Here is a 23,666-nt window from a genome sequence, read left to right on the forward strand (position 1 = left end):
AAACTTGAATGTATAGGTAAGTGGCTGAGCAGTGAATATTAGGCTGCACGTATTGCAATTAACATAACAGTATTATGCAGTTTATTGTAAACCACTCGGAGGTCACTGAATGCTCCAACTTGCAGGGAGGTAACAAATAGCAACGGCCAAGTGTGATAGAATAAAGCTATTGGAATTAATATGCAATATGTATGTTATGGTCATCAGAATTTCTTTTTAAAACGAGTATGTTCTATTCTAGACAGTGATATTCGTTCTCTCCTCTGCTATCTTTGAATACCTTTATTGTGTCCTGAAGAAGCCTAATGATGAAACGCGTCGATACACAAGGGTCCACTGTATACTCTATCATTATACATGATTTTTAACCTTTGAATGCTCTATTCATGTATTGTATTTTCATGATAAACAGTGTTATTTTTCTATACTTTGCTATTTGTTTCGAATGCCTCCAAAGTCCAACCTAAGGATAATAAGCAAGTATCCCTTTCTTTTTTTGTTCCCTAAACCTATGGATGTGACAATGTGAGTGCTTTCTTTCTTATTCGATTCAGAATTAAGCAATACCATTCAAACACGTTAAATAGAAGTCTGTAAACATCTGCCATCATTTAAATTGCCTCTGATTAATCCCAAATAAAAGTTCAGCTGTTCTAGTAGGTCTTTCCTGACATTTTCTTAGTCTCATCCTACAGTAATGCGCATCCTTTCTGGTCCGCAGAGAGCTTCCAAAGCATCAGAGGGATATCATTGTTAAAAGGTATCAGTCAGGAGAAGGGTACAAAAGAATTTCCAAGGCATTCAATATACCATGGAACACAGTGAAGACAGTCATCATGAAGTAGAGAAAATATAGCACAACAGTGACATAACCAAGAACTGGACAACCCTCCAAAATTGATAAAAAGACGAGAAGAAAAACTGGTCAGGGAGGATGTCAAGAGGCCTACAGCAACATTAAAGGAGCTGCAGGAATATCTGGCAAGTACTGGCTGTGTGGTACATGTGACAACAATCTCCTGTATTCTTCATATGTCTGGGCTATGGGGAAAAGTGGCAAGACGGAAGCCTTTACTTAAGAAAAACATCCAAGCCCGGCTAAATTTTGCATAAACACATCTGAAGTCTCCCAAAGGCATGTGGGAAAATGTGTTAGGGTCTGATGAAACCAAGGTTAAACCTTTTGGCCATAATTCCAAAAGATATGTTTGGCGAAAAAACAACATGCACATCGCCAAAAGAACACCATACCCACCGTGAAGGATGGTGGTGGAAGCATCATGCATTGGGACTATTTTTCTTCAGCTGGAACAGGAGCGTTATAGTCAAGGTAGAGGGAATTATGAACAGTTCCAAATACCAGTCAATATTATCACAATACTTTCAGGCTTCTGCTAGAAAGCTGAACATGAAAAGGAACTTCATCTTTCAGCATGACAACAACCCAAAGCATACATTCAATTCAACAAAGGAATGGCTTTACCAGAAGAAGATTAAAGTTTTGGAATGGCCCAGCAAGAGACCAAACCAGAATTGAAAACCTGTGGGGGGATCTGAAGAGGGCTGTGCACAGGAGATGCCCTCGCACCGACAGATTTGGAGTGTTTTTGCAAAGAAGAGTGGGCAAATATTGCCACATACTGATAGACTCATACCCAAAAAGACTGAGTGCTAAAATCAAAAGGTGCTTCAACGAAGTATTATGCTCCGTACACACGATTGGACATTGATCGGACATTCCGACAACAAAACGTACAACGCGTACGACGAGACGAGAAAAATTAAGTTCAATAGCCAGTGCGGCTCTTCTGCTTGATTTCGTGCATGCGTGAAACTTTGTGCGTCGGAATTGTGTACACACGATCGGAATTTGTTGTCGGAAAATTTGAGATCCAGATCTCAAATTTTGTGTGACGGAAATTCGGATGGAGCCTACACACGATCGGAATTTCCGACAAAAAGCTCCCATCGAACATTTTCCGTCGGAAAATCCGGCCGTGTGTACGGGGCATAAGTTTAAGGGTGTGCACACTTAGGCAACCATATTATTAATTTTTTTTAACTTCCCTCCACCTAAAAGATTTTAGTTTGTTGTTCAACTGAGTTGTACAGTTTATATGTTGCATTAAAGGTAGAAAAAGTTCTGAAATGATTTACCTTTGTCTCATTTTTTTTACATCACAGAGACCTAACATTTTTAACAAGGGTGTGTAGACTTTTTATATTCACTGTATTTTTGATTAAAGAAAAAAATAATCTTGCAAATAAATCTTGTAGAAACAGCACAGCTGAGAGACATCCAACCTCCTTGAGGACAGCAAGCAAAGCCAAGCATTATGGTTATAAGGGGGCTTAGGTCAAGCTTAGGGTCTGGCCTTAGTTTTTGTTGGCTAGTGTTCAATCTCCTGCAGGTAGCAGTGTAACCCCTGAAACATGAAATGCTGTGTCAAATTAATATTTTGTGTCATCCTCAAAACTTTTGGCCACGGCTGTAGAACACATGGGGCATAATGGGATGTAAGTAGGGCGATATTCGGATATACAGATGGTGATTAGATAAGCCCTATGCAGTATATATATATATATATATATATATATATATATATATATATATATAATTGTGTGAGGCCATCTTGCAACTTGGGGTAACCCATCCTACAGGTGTCTACTGTAGAACCTCATGCCATTCTGTGTCTTTCAGCCCCTCTATAAGACAATAGGTCATTTTAGCAGGGGATACAAAGCATACTGTAAAATGTAGAAGTCAGCTTTTTGGTTTCGTCATCATGCAAAGTAAACTTTTACTTACGGAATGTGGTTAAGCTGGGCTAACGGTTCCAATTATGTGCACACAAATATCCCCCCCCCCCCTTTTTTTAACATCTTCTTTGCTCATAATTAGGGATTCACAAAGTGCATTTTTACCACATTCATTGACTAAGTGAAAATTAAATTTTTAAAAGGTAAAAATTCCCTTGCAATGAGGAAATTCTCAACTCCTTTAGAAAATGAACCCCTACATATTCATCTTTGTGCGTGTTTTGATGTGGATATGTGCAAAGGTCATGAATGAGGACCCAAGGCTGTAAGGTTTAGTTCACACTTGCAATTGAGCAGCATTTTTAGTACCCTCTAAAAGACGCAAAGGATGCCAGGAAGGTTTGTACACATGCCATGACCATGATGCTTTGCCTCCTATTGCGGCAAAAAAGATTATCCCCCTGTCCAAGTGATTGGTGCTGTGCAGCAACAGTGAAAGAAAATACTGTCAGCTATATCTGTGATGCTCTATGAAAATCTATCCAGAGAGGATCGGGGTTTCACAGACCCATGCAGGTGTAAATGGGCCTTTGAAATGTCTATGGAATGTTTTCCTTTTTTAGTTGCAAGCTGTGTTTCAAAATTTTTGGCAATCACTTTGCCTATAAATAATTTTTTTCACTGTAGCTTCTTTCTTGGTTTTGTTTTTGGCATTTTCTGTAACAGATGCCTTTGAACATTAAATGGCGGCCCGAGAGACACTCCTGTCCAGACCGTCACCCTAACGTGCACATCCTCACCGATCGGCAGTCATCGGTTGCTGAGACCGCAGGCGTCCCAGCAACCAATGACTTTGCGTGTGTGCCCTCTTCCCGTGCTGCTCGTAATCTTGCAGCTCCTGGCTCTCACTCCCTGCCTGCGCAAGGTGTGTGACATCACGTGTGTGCCCTACCACCTTCAGCAAAGTTCTTGGCGCAGCTCCCGCCCATCATTTTATGTTAAGGGACATGCTGATGGGCACATTTAAATAAATATAATAAAGATAGTTGTTTGTCTTCCAAAGACAAGAGCAAATGTAAAGCTATCCTAGTTCCAACTGTCCACATGTTTATTGTCGTAACTGAAAGTTGACAATATATATTGTTGAGATTCGGACCTCGGCCGCAAGAAAATTTTTGTGACAGGATCCTCTTGAATTTTAATTCAATACCCCTGCCTTAAAGATCAGCAATACAGGTAATATTCATGGGTTCCTGGGCAAAACAAAGAGGGTGCCCATACAGTTCTGCACATTGTGGGTAATGTAGGATGCCTTTACTGATGCAATGAAGAGCATACATACTTGATACATCTTGCACTCGGCCGCACAAAAGCAGCAGCGGCCATCTTGTTACACCCAGCCTGAACTATGAATGAATGAAATACTTGTATAGCGCACAATACAAACTGAATCGCCTCTATATAGGTTGGGTGTAACAAGATGTCCGCTGCTGGCTTACTGCGGCCGAGTGCAGGGTGTACCAAGATGGGCGTCGGGATGTCCAACCGCCAACGTCGACACGGAGTATCACTTCTGCTGTTCCGCCCGCTGACTTCCGGTTGCACCGGGTTGCTTTCCCGGGTATCGGATCTGGCATCGGGAGCATTTGTGCAAGTACAAGTACCCGCACAAATGCTAGGTATCGGTCCCGATACCTATACTAGTATCAGTATTGGGATAAACCTAATGCTATATATCTAGGAACCAAAGATGCTACAGGACATTTCAGGTGCTACTTAAAGTGGCCATTAAGCCACTGTCACATCTATATAGAGTATATCACAAAGTGAGTACACCCCTCACATTTTTGTAAAAATTATAGATCTTTTCATGTGAAACACTGAAGAAATGACACTTTGCTACAATGTAAAGTAGTGAGTGTACAGCTTGTATAACGGTGTAAATTTTCTGTTCCCTCAAAATAACTCAACAAACAGCCATTCATTTCTAAACTGCTGGCAACAAAAGTGAGAACACCCCTAAGTGAAAATGTCCAAATTGGGCCCAATTAGCCATTTTCCCTCCCTGGTGTTATGTGACTTGTTTGTGTTACAAAGTCTCAGGTGTGAATGGGGAGCATGTGTGTTAAATTTGGTGTGATTGGTCTCACTCTCTCATACTGGTCACTGGAAGTTCAACATGGCACCTCATGGCAAAGAACTCGCTGAGGATCTGAAATAAAAGAATTGTTGCTCTACATAAAGCTGGCCTAGGCTATAAGAGGATTGCAAAGACCCTGAAACTGAGCTGCAGCACGGTGGCCAAGACCCAAGACCATACAGGACATGTTCCACTCAGAACAGGCCTCGCCATGGTGGACCAAAGAAGCTGAGTGCACATGCTCAGCATCATATCCAGAGGTTGTCGTGTACTGTGGTCTGATGAGACCAAGATAAACTTATTTGGTTCAGATGGTGTCAAGCGTGTGTGGCGGCAACCAAGTGAGGAGTACAAAGACAAGTGTGTCTTGCCTACACAGTCAAGTATGGTGGTGGGAATGTCATGGTCTGGGGTTGCACGAGTGCTGCCGGCAATGGGGGGCTACAGATCATTGAAGGAACCATGAATGCCAACATGTACTGTGACATAACTGAAGCAGAGCATGATCCCCTCCCTTTGGAGACTGGGCCGCAGGGCAGTATTCCAACATGATAATGACCCCAAACACACCTTAAAGATGACCACTGCTTTACTAAAGAAGCTGAGGGTAAAGGTGACAGACTGGCCACGCATGTCTCCAAACCTAAAACTTATTGAGCATCTGTCGGGCATCCTCAAACGGAAGGTGGAGGAGTGCAAGGTCCCTAACATCCACCAGCTCCGTGATATTGTCATGGAGGAGTGGAAGAGGACTCCGGTGGCAAGCTGTGAAGCTCTGGTGAACTCCATGCACAAGAGGGTTAAGACCAAAATATTGACAGTTTGGGCCCAATTTGGACATTTTCACTTAGGGGTGTACTCACTTTGTTGCCAGTGGTTTAGACCAGAGGTCTCAAACTGGTGGCCCTCCAGCTGTTGAAAAACTACAAGCCCCATGAGGCATTGCAAGGCTGACAGTTAAGAGCAAGGCTCCCAAAGGCAATGGCATGATGGGACTTGTAGTTTCGCAACATCTGGAGGGCCACCAGTTTGAGACCCCTGGTTTAGACATTAATGGCTGTGTGTTGAGTTATTTTGAGGGGACAGCACATTTACACTGTTATACAAGCTGTACGCTCACTACTGTACATTGTAGCAAAGTGTCATTTCTTCAGTTTTGTGACATGAAAAAATATAATAAAATATTTACAAAAATGTGAGGGGTGTACTCACTTTTGTGAGATACTGTATAATCCTCTTTGTTTCCCAACGCTATGTGCCACAGTGTCTGCGTTTTATTTTTAAAAAAATGTCGGCTATACCCGATTTCAGAGCACCGCTCACCGCTCACTTGACCGAACGCCTCTCTTGATGTGACAGGTACAGCAGTAGGGGCCGAGGATCCTTTGCTGACATCAGTCGGGAGGAGGGAAGGAGAGAGGCAGCTGGGCACATGAGCGCCGAGTGGTGCTCTGAAATCAAGTACAGCCAGCATTTTTTTTTTTTAGAAAACACAGACACTGTGGCATATAGCATTAGGAAACAAAGAGGATTATATGAAGAATCAAAAGTAATTTCAGCAGCAGGAGGGGGCGGGCATTATCACTAGCTGACCAGCAGGGAGGGAGACAGGGAGTACAGAGAAGAGCTGTGGATGATGGAGGCACATAAACTGACAACGGTGTCAGGGCTCAGCAGCCATGAAAGACCGTTTCAATTTACAGGGGTGGAGGGCAGAACCAGGCAGGATCAGACAGGTATTTCAGGTGTTACAGTGGGCCAAATTCCACAGCACAAGCACCACGCTGTATAACATGTTTTAAAAGGAACAGGATCTGTCTGTCTTTTTTTTTTTAGATTAACACACACTTTAACCCTTTCACTGCCACAGAGGTGCCCACAGGTGGCCAAGTCAGTACAGCGTATGGACCTCCTTTCTCCCTTTCCTATAAGCTTATGGTCACTTCAATGACCATAAGCTTAAATCAGAATTGTTCAGCACTCTGTGCTGATTAACCCCTAAAGTGACTATTCCCCCACACACATGCTGCCACTTCCCTGTCCCCTGCCTCTCTACCCCCATCGCACCCTTCCATCTAAAATGACTCCCCCCACTCTTCTTTCCTATCCCCTTCACCCCACTTCTTCCCCCCCAGCACTAATTACCCCCCCACCTGATGATCCGACCCCCCCACAAATCCACTCCCCGCAGTCACCCCATCATTAGCCGGCATCCCTCCTCTTCTATTCCCGCTGGCTTCAGATGCTGCATGAGGCTGGGGGGGGGGTCCAGATGTGTCCATCCCCGCCAGTCAGATCACCCCCCCATCCTTATCACCACTGCCCCCACACCCCCGATCCATGGCCGCTCTGAGTGGCATCTCTCCTTCCCCTGTCACCGCTTGTATCTTATATGTTCAATTTTCACCATTTCGCAAAAAAGTGCAATTTAAAAGTTACAAATATTTGTTAACTCAAAACAGGTTAAGCTTTTATATTTAGTAGGAATTTTGTAAAAGTTGCTGCGCTTATCTGCTAACAATGGTTTTAGTGTATTTTTTTTTAAATGTATTGGCTTGATAAACATTTGCGCAAATACCGCGGGGTCTAAAAAAAATCACTGTCACCTTCTTTTTATTCTACTGATCATGTGCTTTCAGAAAATATATGATTTCACAAATTCTGAAAGCTATAAGTGAAAAATAAAAAAGCAAAGGAAAAATTGCAAAAATGGTCTGGCCACCTGAGGGTACAAAATGGAGCACAGGGCCTGCCAGCGAAAGGGTTAATACACACAACATGTAAATCTAGTTGATTTTATTATGACATAAACTGCATTAAAAACAATCTCAAAGGACAACATTTGAGGGTTCAGAATTGGTATCAACCTATATTACAAGGAGTTACAAATGATTTCTAGGGGCCCCCGAGGCACATAGTAAACAATGTTCACTACCGTATTTTCCGGCGTATAAGACGACCTTTTGCATGTAAAAAAATTGGCCAAAAAGCAGGGGTCATCTTATACGCCGGGTCAGCCCCTCGGATGCCGGCTGGGTGTTCGGTAATACTGTATGTAGCTTCGGCTACATACAGTATATACCGCTGAGCCAATCCTGGTGAGCGATGTATTCAAATGAATACAAAGCCTGCTCGGATTGGAGTAACGACCTCTGCCAATCCGAGCAGGCTACTCTGTAGCCTGCTCTGATTGGCTTGGAGAGTCAGAGCGGCGCGGGCTAATGATGTTACAGCCTCTGCCAATCCAAGCAGGCTTTGTATTCATTAATAGAATACATCGCTCACCGTGATTGGCTCCAGCAAATGCAGGAAGAAGGAAGAAATATGAAGCCTCGGAAGCCTCGAAAGCCGGGTCGTCTTATACGGTAAGTACAGTTTTAAAGGCGTTTTTGTCCTGTAAGTTTAGGGGGTCGTCTTATATGCCGGGTCGCCTTATACACCGGCAAATACGGTATGTCTTTTAGTTTCAGTTTGTGAATGAACAGGAAGCCTCTTTACTGAGCACATCGGTGCTGCAAACTGCAAAAGGAGATTGAGGACTCTGTGACATCGATCTCTTTATCTCAAAAGTTAAACATCAGGGGTTTAGACCCCTGAAATTCCACCAAAGCCCCCTTCCACCAACAGAATTGTGGGTGCACATCATGGTGTATATTACCTGCATTTTTGTTTTGCATAAGCCCTGAAGTCCTTTGTTACAATGGAGCACATTGCTTTTTTTAAAAAGCTTTTTTACAATTACATTTATTCAGCTCTAAGTGTGGCAGCATCATTTTATTGCAATGCATATCAATGCAGCCCTCACAATGTACTGCGGATCAAGCGTCACCACAACATATGGTTGTGTGACGTAAACTATTCGATTTTTAGTGCAAGTGGCTTATTTATAGTTTTGCGTTCCTTCAATTTTTACAATTTCACAAAATGGCACAATTTCAAAAACATAACTTGATGCAGTTTTAACTTTAAGCTCTTCTACACACGGTCAGACATTCCGATGGAAAATATCCGATCGGACCGTGTTGTCGGATAATCCGACCGTGTGTGGGCTTCATCTGACTTTTTCCGTCGGAATGTCCGACCACCAAAGTTTGAGAGCTGGATCTAAAAAATTTCCGACAACATGATCCGATCGGACTTTGTTTGATCGTTTGTAGAGAATTCCGGTCGGACAAAGTGCCACGCATGCTCAGATCACATTCCTAGACCAAAGCTATTGGCTACTAGCGTGAACGTAGTCCCGTCGTAACTAAATTACGTCATCACGTTACGAACGATCGGATTTTCCGACAACTTTGTCTGACTGTGTGTATGTTGCACCAGTTTCGGACAAAATCCGTCTGAAAAAATCCGACGGATTTTGTTGTCGGAATGTCCGACCGTGTGTACAAGGGCTTAGACTTGCTGTGTTCATAAGCACCAACAATAGATTTAACTCATCACAGATAACTAATTGTGCAACTAAAATCAGAAGTACCCTCTTTTTTATTCTACTGGTTTCGTGCATTCAAAAAATATATGGTTTGGAGGGTAGTTTACAAAGTCCTAAAGCTGTAAGTGAAAAAAAAAAAAAAGACTAAAAAAGTGAAAGTTTGCAAAAAATGGTGCACAGGTCTGAGCAGCGGAAGAGTTAAACCATGCCCTAGAATTCATTACACACCACTAACAAACCCTCCTCCACAGTAGAATCACATTGGTAAGTGATTCACTTGTGCAACAATAGATACAGCCTTTAAGCTGCCAAAAAATTTATTTATTACAGATCAAATGGCATTATAACAGTACAAAAGTTGTAAATGCAAAACGTCGATTCACAATCCACTATAAACATTGAAGTGAAGATGCACGACATAAAAATTTCAATTTACTAAAAAGAAAACTAAAATTGGGACAGACAAAGAATATATTATCAAGTCAATCAAAATAAAATATATGGAAGTGCTTTGCAATGTCTGAATTACATTAATAAATATGAAATCCAAATTTTATGGAAGTACAGTAAGGCTCAGTTCACATGCGTTTTTTGGTGATTTTTGTAGAAACGCACTTTAGTTAATTTAACGTGGTTTCCTATAGGACACGTTCACAGCTATGCTTTTTTCAGCCACTGCATTTTTGGAAAGGGTCAGGGACTTTTTTTTTTTAAATGCAAAACGGCGCTTTTTTTGCTATTTTGGTTCAATAGACTTCAATAAAGAAGCTGCAGAAAAGCATGCAGTGCATTTGTTGCCACGATTTGCATTTTTAATCTGCCCAAAAACAAATTGGACCCAAAAAAAAGGCTAAAAAAAGCAAAATGCAAATCACTGGAAAAAATAACGTGTGCAAAAACACACAGTAAAAAGCACTACAGAAACGACCAAAAGCAAACTGCATTAGGTGTGAACCGAGCCTTAAAGTGGTTGTAAAGTCAGAAGGTTTTTTATCTTAATGCATTCTGTGTGCAGCACCCCCCCCCCCCCCCAATACTTAACTGAGCCCCATTTCTATCCAACGATGTCCATGAGTGCCTCAGCCACTGGGACTCTCCTCCTGATTGGCTGAGACACAGCAGCGCTGCCATTGGCTAACTGACTTTGATAGCAGCAGGAGCCAATCAGGAGAGAGAGGAGGTGGGGATGAATTGGGGCACAGGGAGCTGTGACTCAGCTCGAGTGCCCCCATAGCAAGCTGCTTGCTGTGGGGGCACTCAACAGGAAGGAGGAACCAGGAGAGCCAAAGTGGGAAGAGGAAATGGGAAGAGGATCTGGGCTGCCCTGTGCAAAACCACTACACAGGGCAGGTAAATAGAATGTGTTTTTTTCCTCTTATAATAACATACTTTACAATCACTCAAGGTATATGTAGTTTTGAGTGGGAAAGGTTTATATCCCCATCAAATAGATCATTGCCATTTATGATCCTGATGGGATGAGTTTGAACTCATGTCCTGTCCTTATAATTACTGTTGTGAATACTAATGCTTGCTAAAGAAAGTGGCAATTTTTTGGATTTCTATTGCAATTTGTGGTTCCTACCACCAAGCACTATGTCACTACAGGACACAGTAAGCGATGGAGAAGCCAGCAGATTAAAGAACAGTACAGGACCAGTATTCCCACGTGTCAGTTCCTGAAGGATTGTCCTTGAGCGATTTCAATTTACTGCTACAGTGATCAGCAGCATGATAGGTGACCAACTTCGTTACAGAGAACCCTTTGCCTTAGGTGTTAGTTTTTGCAACAGAGTTAAAGCGATTGTAAAGTCTTGTTTTTTGTTAGTTAAAAATAACAAACATGTTATACTTACCTGCTCTGTGCATTGGTTTTGCACAGAGCAGCTCAGATCCTCCTCTTCTCTGGACCCTCTTCGGTGCTCCTGGCCCCTCCCTCCAGTTGAGTGCCCCCACAGCAAGCAGCTTGCTATGGGGGCACCCAAGCTGAGCTACAGCTCCATGTATCCTTTCAGACCCTGCCCCACCCCCCTTTCTCTCCTCACCGGGTGACTGACTTTGATTGACAGGAGTGGGAGACAATGGCGCTGCTGTCTCAGACAATGAGGAGGGGAGTCCCGGGCAGACAAGAGACTCCTGCAACATCGCTGAATAGAGATGGGGCTCAGGTAAATATTAGGAGAATCAGGGCGGCTGCTGCACACAGAAGGCTTTTTATCTTAATGCAGAGAATGCATTAAGATAAAAAAAAAAAACCTTCGGACTTTACAAACCCTTTAACTTAAAGTAGAATTCCAACCTAAACTTTAGTCTTAAAAATGTCCCCTTAACACCTATACTGACTAATCTGTGTGAAAAAGATTTATACAACTACCCATTTTCAGCTCACACTGGTCCGATCACGTGATCCGGCTCCCCTGCAAGGTCCATAAAGACATGGATGACCGAGTCTGGGGTGGAGGAACTTAATTGGCCCATACAGAGTCCTGAACTCAACCCAACAGAACATCTTTGGGATAAATTAGAAAGGAGAATGCAAGCCAGGCCTTCTCATCCAACATCAGTGCCTGACCTCACAAATGTGCTTTTGGAAGAAGAGTCAAACATTCCCATAGACACACTCCTAAATCTTGTGTACAGCCTTCCCAGAAGAGCTGAAGCTGTTATAGCTGCAAAGGGTGGGCCAACTCATTATTGAATCCTATGGACTATTAAAGTTTATTTGCGTGTAAAGGCAGGCGTCCCAATACTTTGAGTAATACAGCATGGGTAAGCATATGCATCTTTTTTACACAGATTAGTGAGGTCTGGAATTCTACTTTTTACTTACTATTTAATCCATCAAAGCTGAAAAAACTTTTATTGTATTGCAAATTTAGAGCCTAACAGACCACCATGTGGATATGTCTGTCTTCAGAGTCCAAAGTGTAATAGCAGGCCTTATTCAGGTCTATTCAAGCCAAATTACATTTTAAATCGTGACCAATACTTCAAAAGCAGATTTTTCTGGACGAGTCACAGTGGCAATATTCTGTAGTTCCCTATCACAGCGGGAACGCCATGGGTAAGATCTGTTGCCTTTGACCAGTTCCAGCACATCCTGCATGATCTCATTAATAAATTCCTGATTAGTTGGCTCAAGTTCATTTTCAACCACCCATTCTTTTTTCGCTTTACTGTTGGAGAGTCTATGATGTGCCGACCCAAGTTCTACACCGTGGCTTGTGACTCTGCGCACTACAGGCTGCATTCGCCCAATGTTTTTGTTGTGGTCCAAGGCAGATAGTTGTATTCTTGCTATCAGGCTGTCAATTGAATAGTGATTTTGCTTAGATTGGTATTTTAAAGCCGTGTTGTGAAACCCCTCCAGTTCTTCTGCGTTGGAAAAATGGGACAAATGTTCAATATTCTTTAATAAGCGGGGATTTAAGACTATTCCCTTTAAGGTACTGTGGGCGGTTGAACCAGGAGTAAGCCATTCTCGAGTTTTTTCTTCCTCCCTGCTTAGTGGAGCATGTTGGCACTCCTTATATAGTGTGCCCGTTTTCCATCTGTGCTTGTTGACAACATGATAAACAATGGATATCCATTGTTCCCGCATCAGCAAAGGATTCTGATTACATGTCTGGGCACACCACCAAAGGTGCTTTTTTGCGGGAACCACCCAGTGTGCTAGATCTGCTGCGTTTGATCTCTTACTCGCAGTGGCAATTTTGCTGCCAATCGACTTTGCCACGTGCCACACATCAAACTGATGTGTTATGTCCTTGTAAAGGTCACACATCAATTTCCGAATGGACATGTGGAGATCTGTGCAAACTATTTTGATGTTTATGTTGCTTGCACGCAGTCTTTGTAAGCAAACATGGAATGCCTTTTTTTCTAGTATGTCTGCATTTGTGCCAGGCTGATGTTGCTCTATTTGAAAATCTACCATTTTTTTGGATTTGCTGTCCAGGAAGCTGTAGATGCAATATTTGGCACTATGCCTTGGATAATGAAATAGTCTGTAGCTGGATAGAGCCACTGGGTTATTTTGCATCCCTTCTAGAGTCTCCAGGTGGTTTTTCTCCCAGTGATAATTTATTGTTGGAAATAGATATTTGTCCTGGTTGGTAAAGTGAGTTGACTTACTGATGCCAAAGATTCCCATAAAATTGAGCAAACGTTCCACCCTCAGGAAATTGGAACCACTACAAAGAATACCAGCAGAAAGCAAAAGGTTTCCCACAGGTGTCCTATCAATAAGTGGCTGACTCCTCCACAAGTGGAACTTGTGTTTTTTAGAACAGTAAGCAGTGACACTTATTGCGGTGCCAATTCTATATTTCTGAAGTTTTACAATAGATCCCGTACAGTTCGTTCTGGCCTTGCACTTGCAGGAAAGGAGAAGCTCATTCAAACATGATTCAAAGACGATAAATTTATTTTCTTTAACGTGGTCTCTGTCATTGGGCGTATCATTAAGTAGGCTGTAAGAGTTGTCGGGGTCATTTGGATCGATAAAGATATCCTCAGTTCCTAACTTTCTAAAATCATCCTCCTTTTCTTTAGTGGGCCTGTAACTTTCATCTAGGTCTCTTCTTTGCATTGGAGGACTTAGTTCTGAATCTGAAAGGGGAACTCCTTGTAGTTCAGAATCAGAATCACAAGAGTCATCAGTTGAAGATGAACAGAGAGGGGATTCGATGTTTACTTCAATCAGGTACTCGGGATCCAGTTCCAGGCTTGCTGGATCAGCGAGACTGCTCTCAGGTACATGACCAGTCTGCTTTGATGAGACATATGAGCGACGAGTAGATGACTCTGCTGATGCGTTTCCCAAATTGCACTGGATACCAATAGACCGATGAGGTGGTCTACGGCAAACCTGTGATTTTTTGTTCTTTGTTCCAAAACTTTTTCTAAACTGAGTGGATTTGTGAAGTTGCCCTGGGAAATATTCTGTACACGTGCCTACACTCTTTGCATGCCTTTTTTTTGTTTTTTTTTTGCTTCTCGAAGAATCCCCATAAAATGCTAGCTGCGTTTCTTCTGTGCATGCAATGGAGGGGACAACCTCCTCATACGTTTGTAAACATACGCTATCAATGGAAGAGAAGTCTGTTATTGTCTCCGATATAATTAAGACAGGAGATGAACTCTCTTGCTCAGCCCCAGAGGAAATGGAAGCAATTTCTGTGTCTTCAAATTCCAAAGGCTGGCCAATGGTTTCACCAGAGATGGCGGTGCTCTCACCCCCCTCGAGCTTAGGTCTTTTGGCATAGGCATGGTCTGGTTCACAGTCATCTTGAAGGAACAATGTTGGTATGGATCCTTTTTTTAGAGTCCATCCGAATGGACGTTTTTCATAACAATCCTTTGCAAAGTGCTTGCTGCAGATCCTAAATGAGCCCTGCTTTCTTTCTTTTACTTTTCCAATGACCTGTTCAATTTCATCTGGAGGAATGCCAAGCTGTTGAAGCCATTTTTTTGTTAAACATGGATCTTTTGGAAAAACGTGGAGGCTGTAATCTTCATCCTTTCTTCCCCACCTTGACAGGCATCCTCTCACATAACAGCCAGGCATCTATTTGAAGAGAAAGAAAATTGCCAAAAGGTACCAAAAAAGTACTGGTTGCATTGAAGAGTCATACAAAAACCAAGATACCAACTGATTGATTAGACTAATGATGTAGAATATGAGACAAAACAGAAATATTCGGAAGTATTGTAACAATTTTTCATGTTCAATATTTTTATTAGATTGACAGAGCAGCATTCAGTCATTATTCAAATCAATCCAGATGTATGTAGCTACAGGTATACACTCTTACAACAACGTAGGTTCAAGAAAAATTTCCAATTTAGGTTAACAACTTAAAAAAAAACAAAAAAAAAACAAGAATGTAACAATTTTTCAGTAGAAGAATTTAGACTCCTCAGTTTTTCTATGTATTTAGGCAAGTGTGAATAATGTTTTTCTCTTTTGGGTTTTCACTAGTTAGTAATATTCAATTAATTGCAAACCTACTAAAACATATTTCCAGAATTACCGACTGTCTTCCCAAAAGTTATCTGAAAGCCAAAGTGTGCAATTACCTTGATGCTGATGAACTGGGTAGGAGTTTTCGGATACTCAAAAAATTTGCACGTCAGAACCACAAACAAAACCTGTGAAGATGGATGTGCAAAAAATGAGTAAACCTCAACTTTGGATATTGGCATGGAATATTTTGTCTGTCAAAAGATGCATTTCAGAAGTCCACAGTAACTGACCAGTTCTTATACTTCTTCACAGGGAAGCACACATGGTAATTCCATACATTTCACAAACTTGCACCTTGAGTACAATTTTAATCAATAATACAGTGCCTTGAAAAAGTATTCATACCCCTTGAAATTTTTCACATTTATCATGTTACAACCAAAATGTAAATGTATTTTATGTGACAGACCAGCACAAAGTGGCACATAATTGTGAAGTGGAAGGAAAATGATAAATAGTTTTCAATTTTTTTTTTTACAAATAAATAAATATGTGAAAAGTGTTTGTATTCAGCCACCTGAGTCAATACTTTGTAGTACCACCTTTTGCTGCAATTACAGCTGCAAGTCTATTTGGGGATGTCTCTACCAGCTTTGCAGATCTAGAGAGTGAAGTGTTTGCCCATTCTTCTTTGCAAAATAGCTCAAGCTCTATTAGATTCGATAGAGAACGTCTGAACAGCAATTTGCAGGTCTTGCCACAGATTCTCAATTGGATTAAGGTATGAGCTTTGACTGGGCCATTCTAAACACATAAATATGCTTTGACCTAAACCATTTCATTGTAGCACTGGCTGTATGTTTAGGGTCGTTGTCCTGCTGGAAGGTAAACCCCCACACCAGTCTCAAGTCCTTTGCAGAATCTGACAGGTTTTCTTCTAAGATTGCCCTGCATTTGGCTCATCCATCTTCCCATCAACTCTGACCAGCTTCCCAGTCCCTGCTTAAGAAAAGCATCTCCACAACATGATGCTGCCACCGCCATGTTTCACAGTGGGGATGGTGTGTTCACGGTAATGTGCAGTGTTCGTTTTCCGCCACACAGCATTTTGCTTTTAGGTCAAAAACTAAAATTTTGGTCTCATCTGACCAGAGCACCTTCTTCCATGTTTGTTGTGTCCCCCCACTTGCCTTCTCGCAAACTGGGCTTCTTATGGCTTTTTTGCCACTCTTTCATAAAGGCCAGATTTGTGGAGAGCACGACTAATAGTTGTCCTGTGGACAGATTCTCCCACCTGAGCTGTGAATCTCTGCAGATCCTCCAGAGTTGACATGGTCCTCTTGTCTGCTTCTATGGTTAAGCTTTCCTTGCCTGGCCTGTCAGTTTAGGTGGACAACCATGTCTTGGGAGGGTTGCAGTTGTGCCATACTATTTTCATTTTCAAATGATGGATTGAACAATGCTCTGTGATATTTTAAAAGCTAGGGATATTTTATTTAGAACCTAACCCTGCTTTTAAACTTCTGCACAACTTTATCCCTGACCCGTCTAGTGTGTTCCTTGGGCTTCATGATGCAGTTTGTTTACTAAGGTTCTCTAACAAACCTTGGAGGGCTTCGCAGAACAGCTGTATTTATACTGAGATTAAAATTACACACAGGTGGATTCTATTTACTAATTTGATAACTTCTGAAGGCAATTGGTTCCACTACATTTTAGTTAGGGGTATCAGAGTAAAGGGAACTGAATACAAATGCAAGCCACAAAAAATTGTAAAAAAATGTAAAAAATTTGGAAAACCATTTAGCATGTTCCTTCCACTTCACAATTATGTGCCACTTTGTGTTGATCTATCACATAAAATACATTTACGTTTTTGGTTGTAACATGACAAAATGTGGAAAATTCCAAGGGGTATGAATACTTTTTCAAGGCACTGCATATTGTTTCCTTTCATTAATGTACCAAAAATTTAAACCACTTGCAGCCTCCCGTTCACAATGTACCGCAAACAAGCGGCTTCTGTAGGCATAGCGACATATCCATGTGTCGCTACCAACCATCGGGTTTAGGGCAGGTGCATGATTTTACACAGCAGGAGCCTGTCAGCAAGTCCCAGCCAATGATTCATGGTCAGGACCTGCTGTGTGCAATCACAGCCCAGAGCCCTGTGTTGGTAAACAATACAGAGCTCTACATGAAGGGAGGGCCTCAAAGTTTATCATCCCTGCAAAGCAGGGATGGGAATCTAAAAGATCAGTTAGTAAAAGGCACATATTTAAAGAATAACTAAAGGCAAAACCTTTTTTTTTTTGTTTTGGCTAGAGTGGAGAGGGAATAGAATGCTGGTCATGGTTTTATTGCTGCCTGTGCCCTGTTGTCCTGTTTACCTTTATCATTGCACGTAAGAGAAAAATCACAAATTTTGGGTTGTCCTAAGAAAAATAATAAAGGGGAAATCTTCCAAAAGAGACACTAGTTATGGTGACCTGGGGGTCCCCAAGGAAATCCCTAAATTTGCAGGGGTTTCCTCTCAATTCCTGTTTGGTTATGGGACAGGAAGTGAAGGAAATTTTCTGCAATGATACACAGATGGTGAAAAAAAAGAAAATCTCACAGGGGTTAAAACCCTCCTTTTCCCAAAAGGGGAAAAAAAAGTTGGCTATAGTTCTACTTTAACCACTTTATCACTCTAGATGTTAACCCCTTCCCAGCCAGTGTCATTAGCACAGTGACCGTGTATATTAGAACGGATCATTGTATTTGTGTCACTGGTGAGGTCAGTGACCCCCCCGTCGCAGTTAGTGTCAGATTGATTGCCGCAATATCGCAGGCCCATTATGCATCGTTGATTGCTGCCAGTAGTATTAAAAAAAAAAAAAAGTCAAACTATATACACACACACACATTATCTCACAAAAGTGAGTACACCCCTCACATTTTTGTAAATATTTTATTATACCTTTTCATGTGACAACACTGAAGAAATGACACGTTGCTACAATGTAATGTAGTGAGTGCACAGCTTGTATAACAGTGTAAATTTGCTGTCCACTCAAAATAATTAAACACACAGCCGTTCATGTCTAAACCCCCTAAGTGAAAATGTTCAAATTGGGCCCAATTGGCCATTTTCCCTCCCCAGTGTCATGTGACTCGTTAGTGTAACAAGGCCTTAGGTGTGAATGGGGAGCAGGTGTGTTAATTTGGTGTTATTGCTCTCACTCTCTCATACTGGTCACTGGATGTTCAACATGGCACCTCACGGCAAAGAACTCTCTGGGGATCCTGAAAAAATAATTGTTGCTCTACAAAAAGATGGCCTAGGCCAGAGATAGCAAACCTTGGCACCCCAGATGTTTTGGAACTACATTTCCCATGATGCTCAACTACTCTGCAGAGTGCATGAGCATCATGGGAAATGTAGTTCCAAAATATCTGAGGTGCCAAGGTTTGCCATCGCTGGCCTAGGCTATAAGAAGATTGCCAAGACCCTGAAACTGAGCTGCAGCACATTGGCCAAGACCATACAGCGGTTTAACAGGACAAAAATAAAAGTGGTCAGCCTTCGCGCCGCTAAGTGGTAATAAGTGACTAAAGTGGAACAAAATCCAAAATCAGATATAATGAAACACAGATGCTGTGAAAAAAAGCCTGAGTGATATAAAGTGCAAATGCTAACTAAAAAATGCAGCAGGACAAAATAGTGAACACAAACTATCAAATAATGAATATAAAGGGGTGGGTCCTGCGCAAATCGAGCCACTCAAATAAAAATACACAAATTCAAAATAATATAAATATGTGCATACATACAATGCCGTGAAAAAAATATAGTCCAAAAAACAGCACGCATAAAAATATATAAAAAATGGAAAAAAGGTTTAATGATAGAACAATAATAGAATGTCCGCTACTCAAGGCTCCCAGAACTCTCACCTTTAAACGAAGTGAATAAGCAAATCAAACAAACTCCAGGATTCTCTTATTTCATTCATAAATAATAAATAATAGCCATCAGGAAATCCAAAGGAGGGATGTAATGATACAATTCCGCCACTAGAGGGCCAGTCCCAGCTTACAGAATAGGTGAAATGGATCTTCACTTCTATTTCACAGTGTATGGCTCAAAATAAGAGAGAGGAGGGGGAGAGAGAGAGAAACAGGAGACTTCCATAGTGTAGTAGTTTAAAAAACGGCAGGTAAATTTATTGAAAAGCAGTAAAGACTCTCACATTTTAATTGCAAAAACAAGCACAATCAGGAAGAGGGTATAGTGACAACTTCCTCCCGTCTTACTCTACTTCCGGTTCGTCCTCTGGCCAATCCCTATGCGTTACGTCATGTGACTTCTTCATGGGGATCTCCATGAAGAAGTCACATGACGTAACGCATAGGGATTGGCCAGAGGACGAACCGGAAGTAGAGTAAGACGGGAGGAAGTTGTCACTATACCCTCTTCCTGATTGTGCTTGTTTTTGCAATTAAAATGTGAGAGTCTTTACTGCTTTTCAATAAATTTACCTGCCGTTTTTTAAACTACTACACTATGGAAGTCTCCTGTTTCTCTCTCTCCCCCTCCTCTCTCTTATTTTGAGCCATACACTGTGAAATAGAAGTGAAGATCCATTTCACCTATTCTGTAAGCTGGGACTGGCCCTCTAGTGGCGGAATTGTATCATTACATCCCTCCTTTGGATTTCCTGATGGCTATTATTTATTATTTATGAATGAAATAAGAGAATCCTGGAGTTTGTTTAATTTGCTTATTCACTTCGTTTAAAGGTGAGAGTTCTGGGAGCCTTGAGTAGCGGACATTCTATTATTGTTCTATCATTAAACCTTTTTTCCATTTTTTATATATTTTTTATATATTTTTATGCGTGCTGTTTTTTGGACTATATTTTTTTCACGGCATTGTATGTATGCACATATTTATATTATTTTGAATTTGTGTATTTTTATTTGAGTGGCTCGATTTGCGCAGGACCCACCCCTTTATATTCATGGTTTAACAGGACAGGTTCCACTGAGAACAGACCTCACCATGGTCAGCGTCATATCCAGAGGTTGTCTTTGGGAAATAGACGTATGAGTGCTGCCAGCATTGCTGCAGAGGTTGAAGGGGTGGGGGGTCAGCCTGTCAATTGTTGCCAAAGGTGCTTCAACAAAGTATTGAGCAAAGGTTGTAAATAGTTATGTACATGGGATTTTTTTTTTTTTAATAAATGTAAAAAATATGAAACTTCTTTCACACTGTCATTATGGGGTATTGTTTGTCGAATTTTGAGGAAAATAATGAATTTAATCAATTTTGGAAAAAGGTTGTAACATAACAAAATGTGGAAAAAACAAAAGCACTGTGAATACACCGGAGGTGAGGGGGTTTCGCGGGGTGGGGGGTTTGAGGGTTTTTCAACTGCACTTTTCTACGGTAGTGTTACACCCTGCGTGGTGACCAGAAGAGTTGTCTGTAAAACGTTAAACCCAAAACTCTACCTGGAAAAACTTAAAGTAAAGACCAAGTGGCAATCTTACAATCCTGGGAACACAAAACCTGTTTCCAAAGTGTCCAAGAAGCCCTCAGAATCCCAGTGGGATGAGTTTTGACAGGAAAAGTGGGAACCTTGAACGATGGTCTGACAGATCCACCTAGAAATAGTGTCACACCCTTCCTAAGCCCATCCAAAATAGCAGAGAATCTGTAGTCTCTTTTCTGAATTCTGGAAGGGTCCAAGGTACAGCTAGAAGTAACTAGATCAGGTCAACCTACCACCTGAGCTAGTCTGGAGCTATGAAAGGCACTGGAATGCCCTCCATGATCTTGCGAATCAGATGAGGAAGAATCATCAGGGTGGAAAGTCATAAATAAGGTTGTACTGATTCCACAGATCTACCAGTGCAATCCCTCTGCCAGCAGATCCCAGGACCTGGAGAGAAATCTGTTCACTTTATCAGTGGATGCAAGAAGAGCCACATATGTTGACCTAGCCCCACCTTTTGCACAGGTCCCAGAACACCTCTTGGTTCACAGGCACTCTTCTGGATCCAGATACTATCAGCTGATAAATCGACATGCCAGTTTTCCACACAGAAATGTACTCGAGAGAGACTAGTTAAGGCTCACATAGCATTACAAACACACAGATAGAATGGAGGCCAAAAAACAAGGGGGTAGGGACTGAAACTTGAGTTTCTAACCCTGAGAAATACTGCCTCTAGTGTGAAAGGAGTCTAAAACTGGTCGTAGATGGATCAAAATGTGGCCTCTTCAGCAGGAACCACCCAAATTTCAATCCATCTGTGGCCATTCCCGCTTGACAGAGGTTGATCCAACAACAATAGAATTCTGTTGAAATGCTGGTGAGCATTTATGGTCACTCTTAGTGTGTAAGATAAGGAAAGTATTTACTTCCGCAGAACCCCTCTGGTACCCTAAAGGCAGGATAACGCCCCCAGAGGCAGGGAGTGAGCCACTAAATACCCTAGGCATGAGTTCATGGATATAATGGGGAATCTTGGGTGCCAGTCAATTTTTGTCTTTCTTAGAATTTAAATATCAAACTGAGGAGCAGGCAGAGGGAGTGAGGGTTAGGGGTCCCAGATACCACAGCAGATCACTTACTGGCTCTTCAGATCCAGAACAAAGTCCAGCTCCACAGTGGCAGAACCTTTAACCACTAGCCGACCAGGCTTTTTCTGAACACTTCTTCCTTACACGATTAAACCAGTATTTTTTGCTAGAAAATTACTTATAACCCCCAAACATTATACTTTTTTTTTTTTTTTTTTTTTATCAGAGATGTAGGGAATAAAATGGTGATTGTTGCAATTTTTATGTCACGTGGTATTTGCTCAGCAGTTTTGCAAGCGCATTTAAATAAAAAAAAAAAAAAATACAGTTTAATTAATAAAAAAAATAAAAATAATAATTATATATATATATATATATATATATATATATATATATATATATATATACATATACACACACACACACACACACACACACACACACATATACCCCCATTTTTTGTAAAATGTGAAAGATGATGATTACTAAATAGATACCTAACATGTCGTGCTTTACAATTGGGCACGTTTGTGGAATGGCAACAAACTATGGTATTTAAAAATCAAATCTCCATAGGCGATGTTTTAAACCAGGGGTTGACAAATTTGCTTGGAATCTAGGAGCCAGCTAAAAAAGTTAGGAGCCGGGTCCGTGACGGCGATCTGGACCTGTCCCTGGCCTGACATGGAGACAAGTGAGGGGAAGATAGCCCCAAGCCCCTCACCCGTCTCCAAGTCATTGCCCCCCATAGCTCTTAAAGGGACATTTTATTTATTTTTTCAAATGACAATTTTTTTTTTTAAATTGCATTTTAGTGTAAATTGAGATGTGAGGTCTCTCTGACCCCAGATCTCATATACAAGAGGACCTGTCATGCTTTTTTCTATTACAAGGGATTTTTACATTCCTTGTAATAGGAACAAAAGTGACATTTTTTTTTTAAAGAACAGTGAAAAAAATTAAAATAAAAGTTAAAATAAAAAAAAAAATACAGAGACCTCCTCTGTAACTTAAAAAGTGCAACCTGTAGAATTTTTTAAATGTCGCCTATGGAGATTTTAAAGGGTAAAAGTTTGTCGCCATTCGATGAGCGGGCGCAATTTTGAAGCATGACATGTTTGGTATCGATTTACTCTACGCAACATTATCTTTCACAATATTAAAAAAAAATTGGGCTAACTTTACTGTTGTCTTATTTATTTTTTTTTTTATTAAATACATTTTCCCCAAAAAAGTGCGCTTGTAAGTCCGCTGTGCAAATACGGTGTGACAGACAGTATTGCAACGACCACCATTTTATTCTCTAGGGTGTTAGAATAAAATATATATATCATTTTTAGGGGTTCTGAGTAAAGGGAAGGAAGGGAAAATTAGCATTGCATCCATTAGCATTGCTGGTTGTAATTCCAACGGCCACCACAAGAGGGCGCCAGATTACAGAAGGAACCATAGGATCGTAGAAGGCCTCAAAGCCGGGGGCTAAATTACCGGCCGGCGGCGGCGCGGCCCGACGCGATCGCGCCGGGGGGGGCCGCGGAGACAGCATACCCCCAGCTGTGCTGCCCCAGGCGCCAGGTCTGGAATTCTAGTCGCAAATGCGACCGGGCGCCCGGGTTTTGTCGAGCCCTGTTTTAAACAGATTATCAGTTTAGACATACAGAGGAGGTCTAGCGCTAGAATTATTGCTCTCACTCTAACATTCACGGTGATGCCTCACGTGTGGTGCGAACACCATTTATATGTGTGTACGACTTACGTATGCGTTCGATTCTGTGCGTGAGCACGGAGGGAT

General features: G+C 41.5%; 1 protein-coding gene across 8 annotated transcripts in view; it reads right to left on the reverse strand.

Annotated features, from left to right (window-relative positions):
• The window catches only part of LOC143963178 (pseudouridylate synthase 1 homolog), an 83,703-nt gene that overhangs the window by 55,515 nt on the left and 4,522 nt on the right, over positions 1-23,666 (reverse strand). For 3 of the 8 annotated variants that reach the window (XM_077472753.1, XM_077472749.1, XM_077472751.1), the window contains exon 2: positions 15,414-15,485. The exons of 3 other annotated variants lie outside the window; for them this stretch is intronic. Coding sequence is in view for 2 of the 5 variants with exons in the window: in XM_077472746.1 (XP_077328872.1) it covers positions 12,304-14,901 (2,598 nt within the window). In the remaining 3 variants the exon portion in view is untranslated. Of the gene's footprint in view, positions 1-9,631; positions 14,902-15,413; positions 15,486-23,666 lie in introns of those variants that run through there. 2 more of the 8 variants (XM_077472746.1, XM_077472747.1) reach the window with 2 other exon arrangements.

This window comes from Lithobates pipiens, unplaced genomic scaffold (assembly GCF_037356315.1).
Source record: "Lithobates pipiens isolate NorthernLeopardFrog02 unplaced genomic scaffold, aLitPip1_a1.2 Scaffold_8, whole genome shotgun sequence".
Taxonomy (NCBI): domain Eukaryota; kingdom Metazoa; phylum Chordata; class Amphibia; order Anura; family Ranidae; genus Lithobates; species Lithobates pipiens.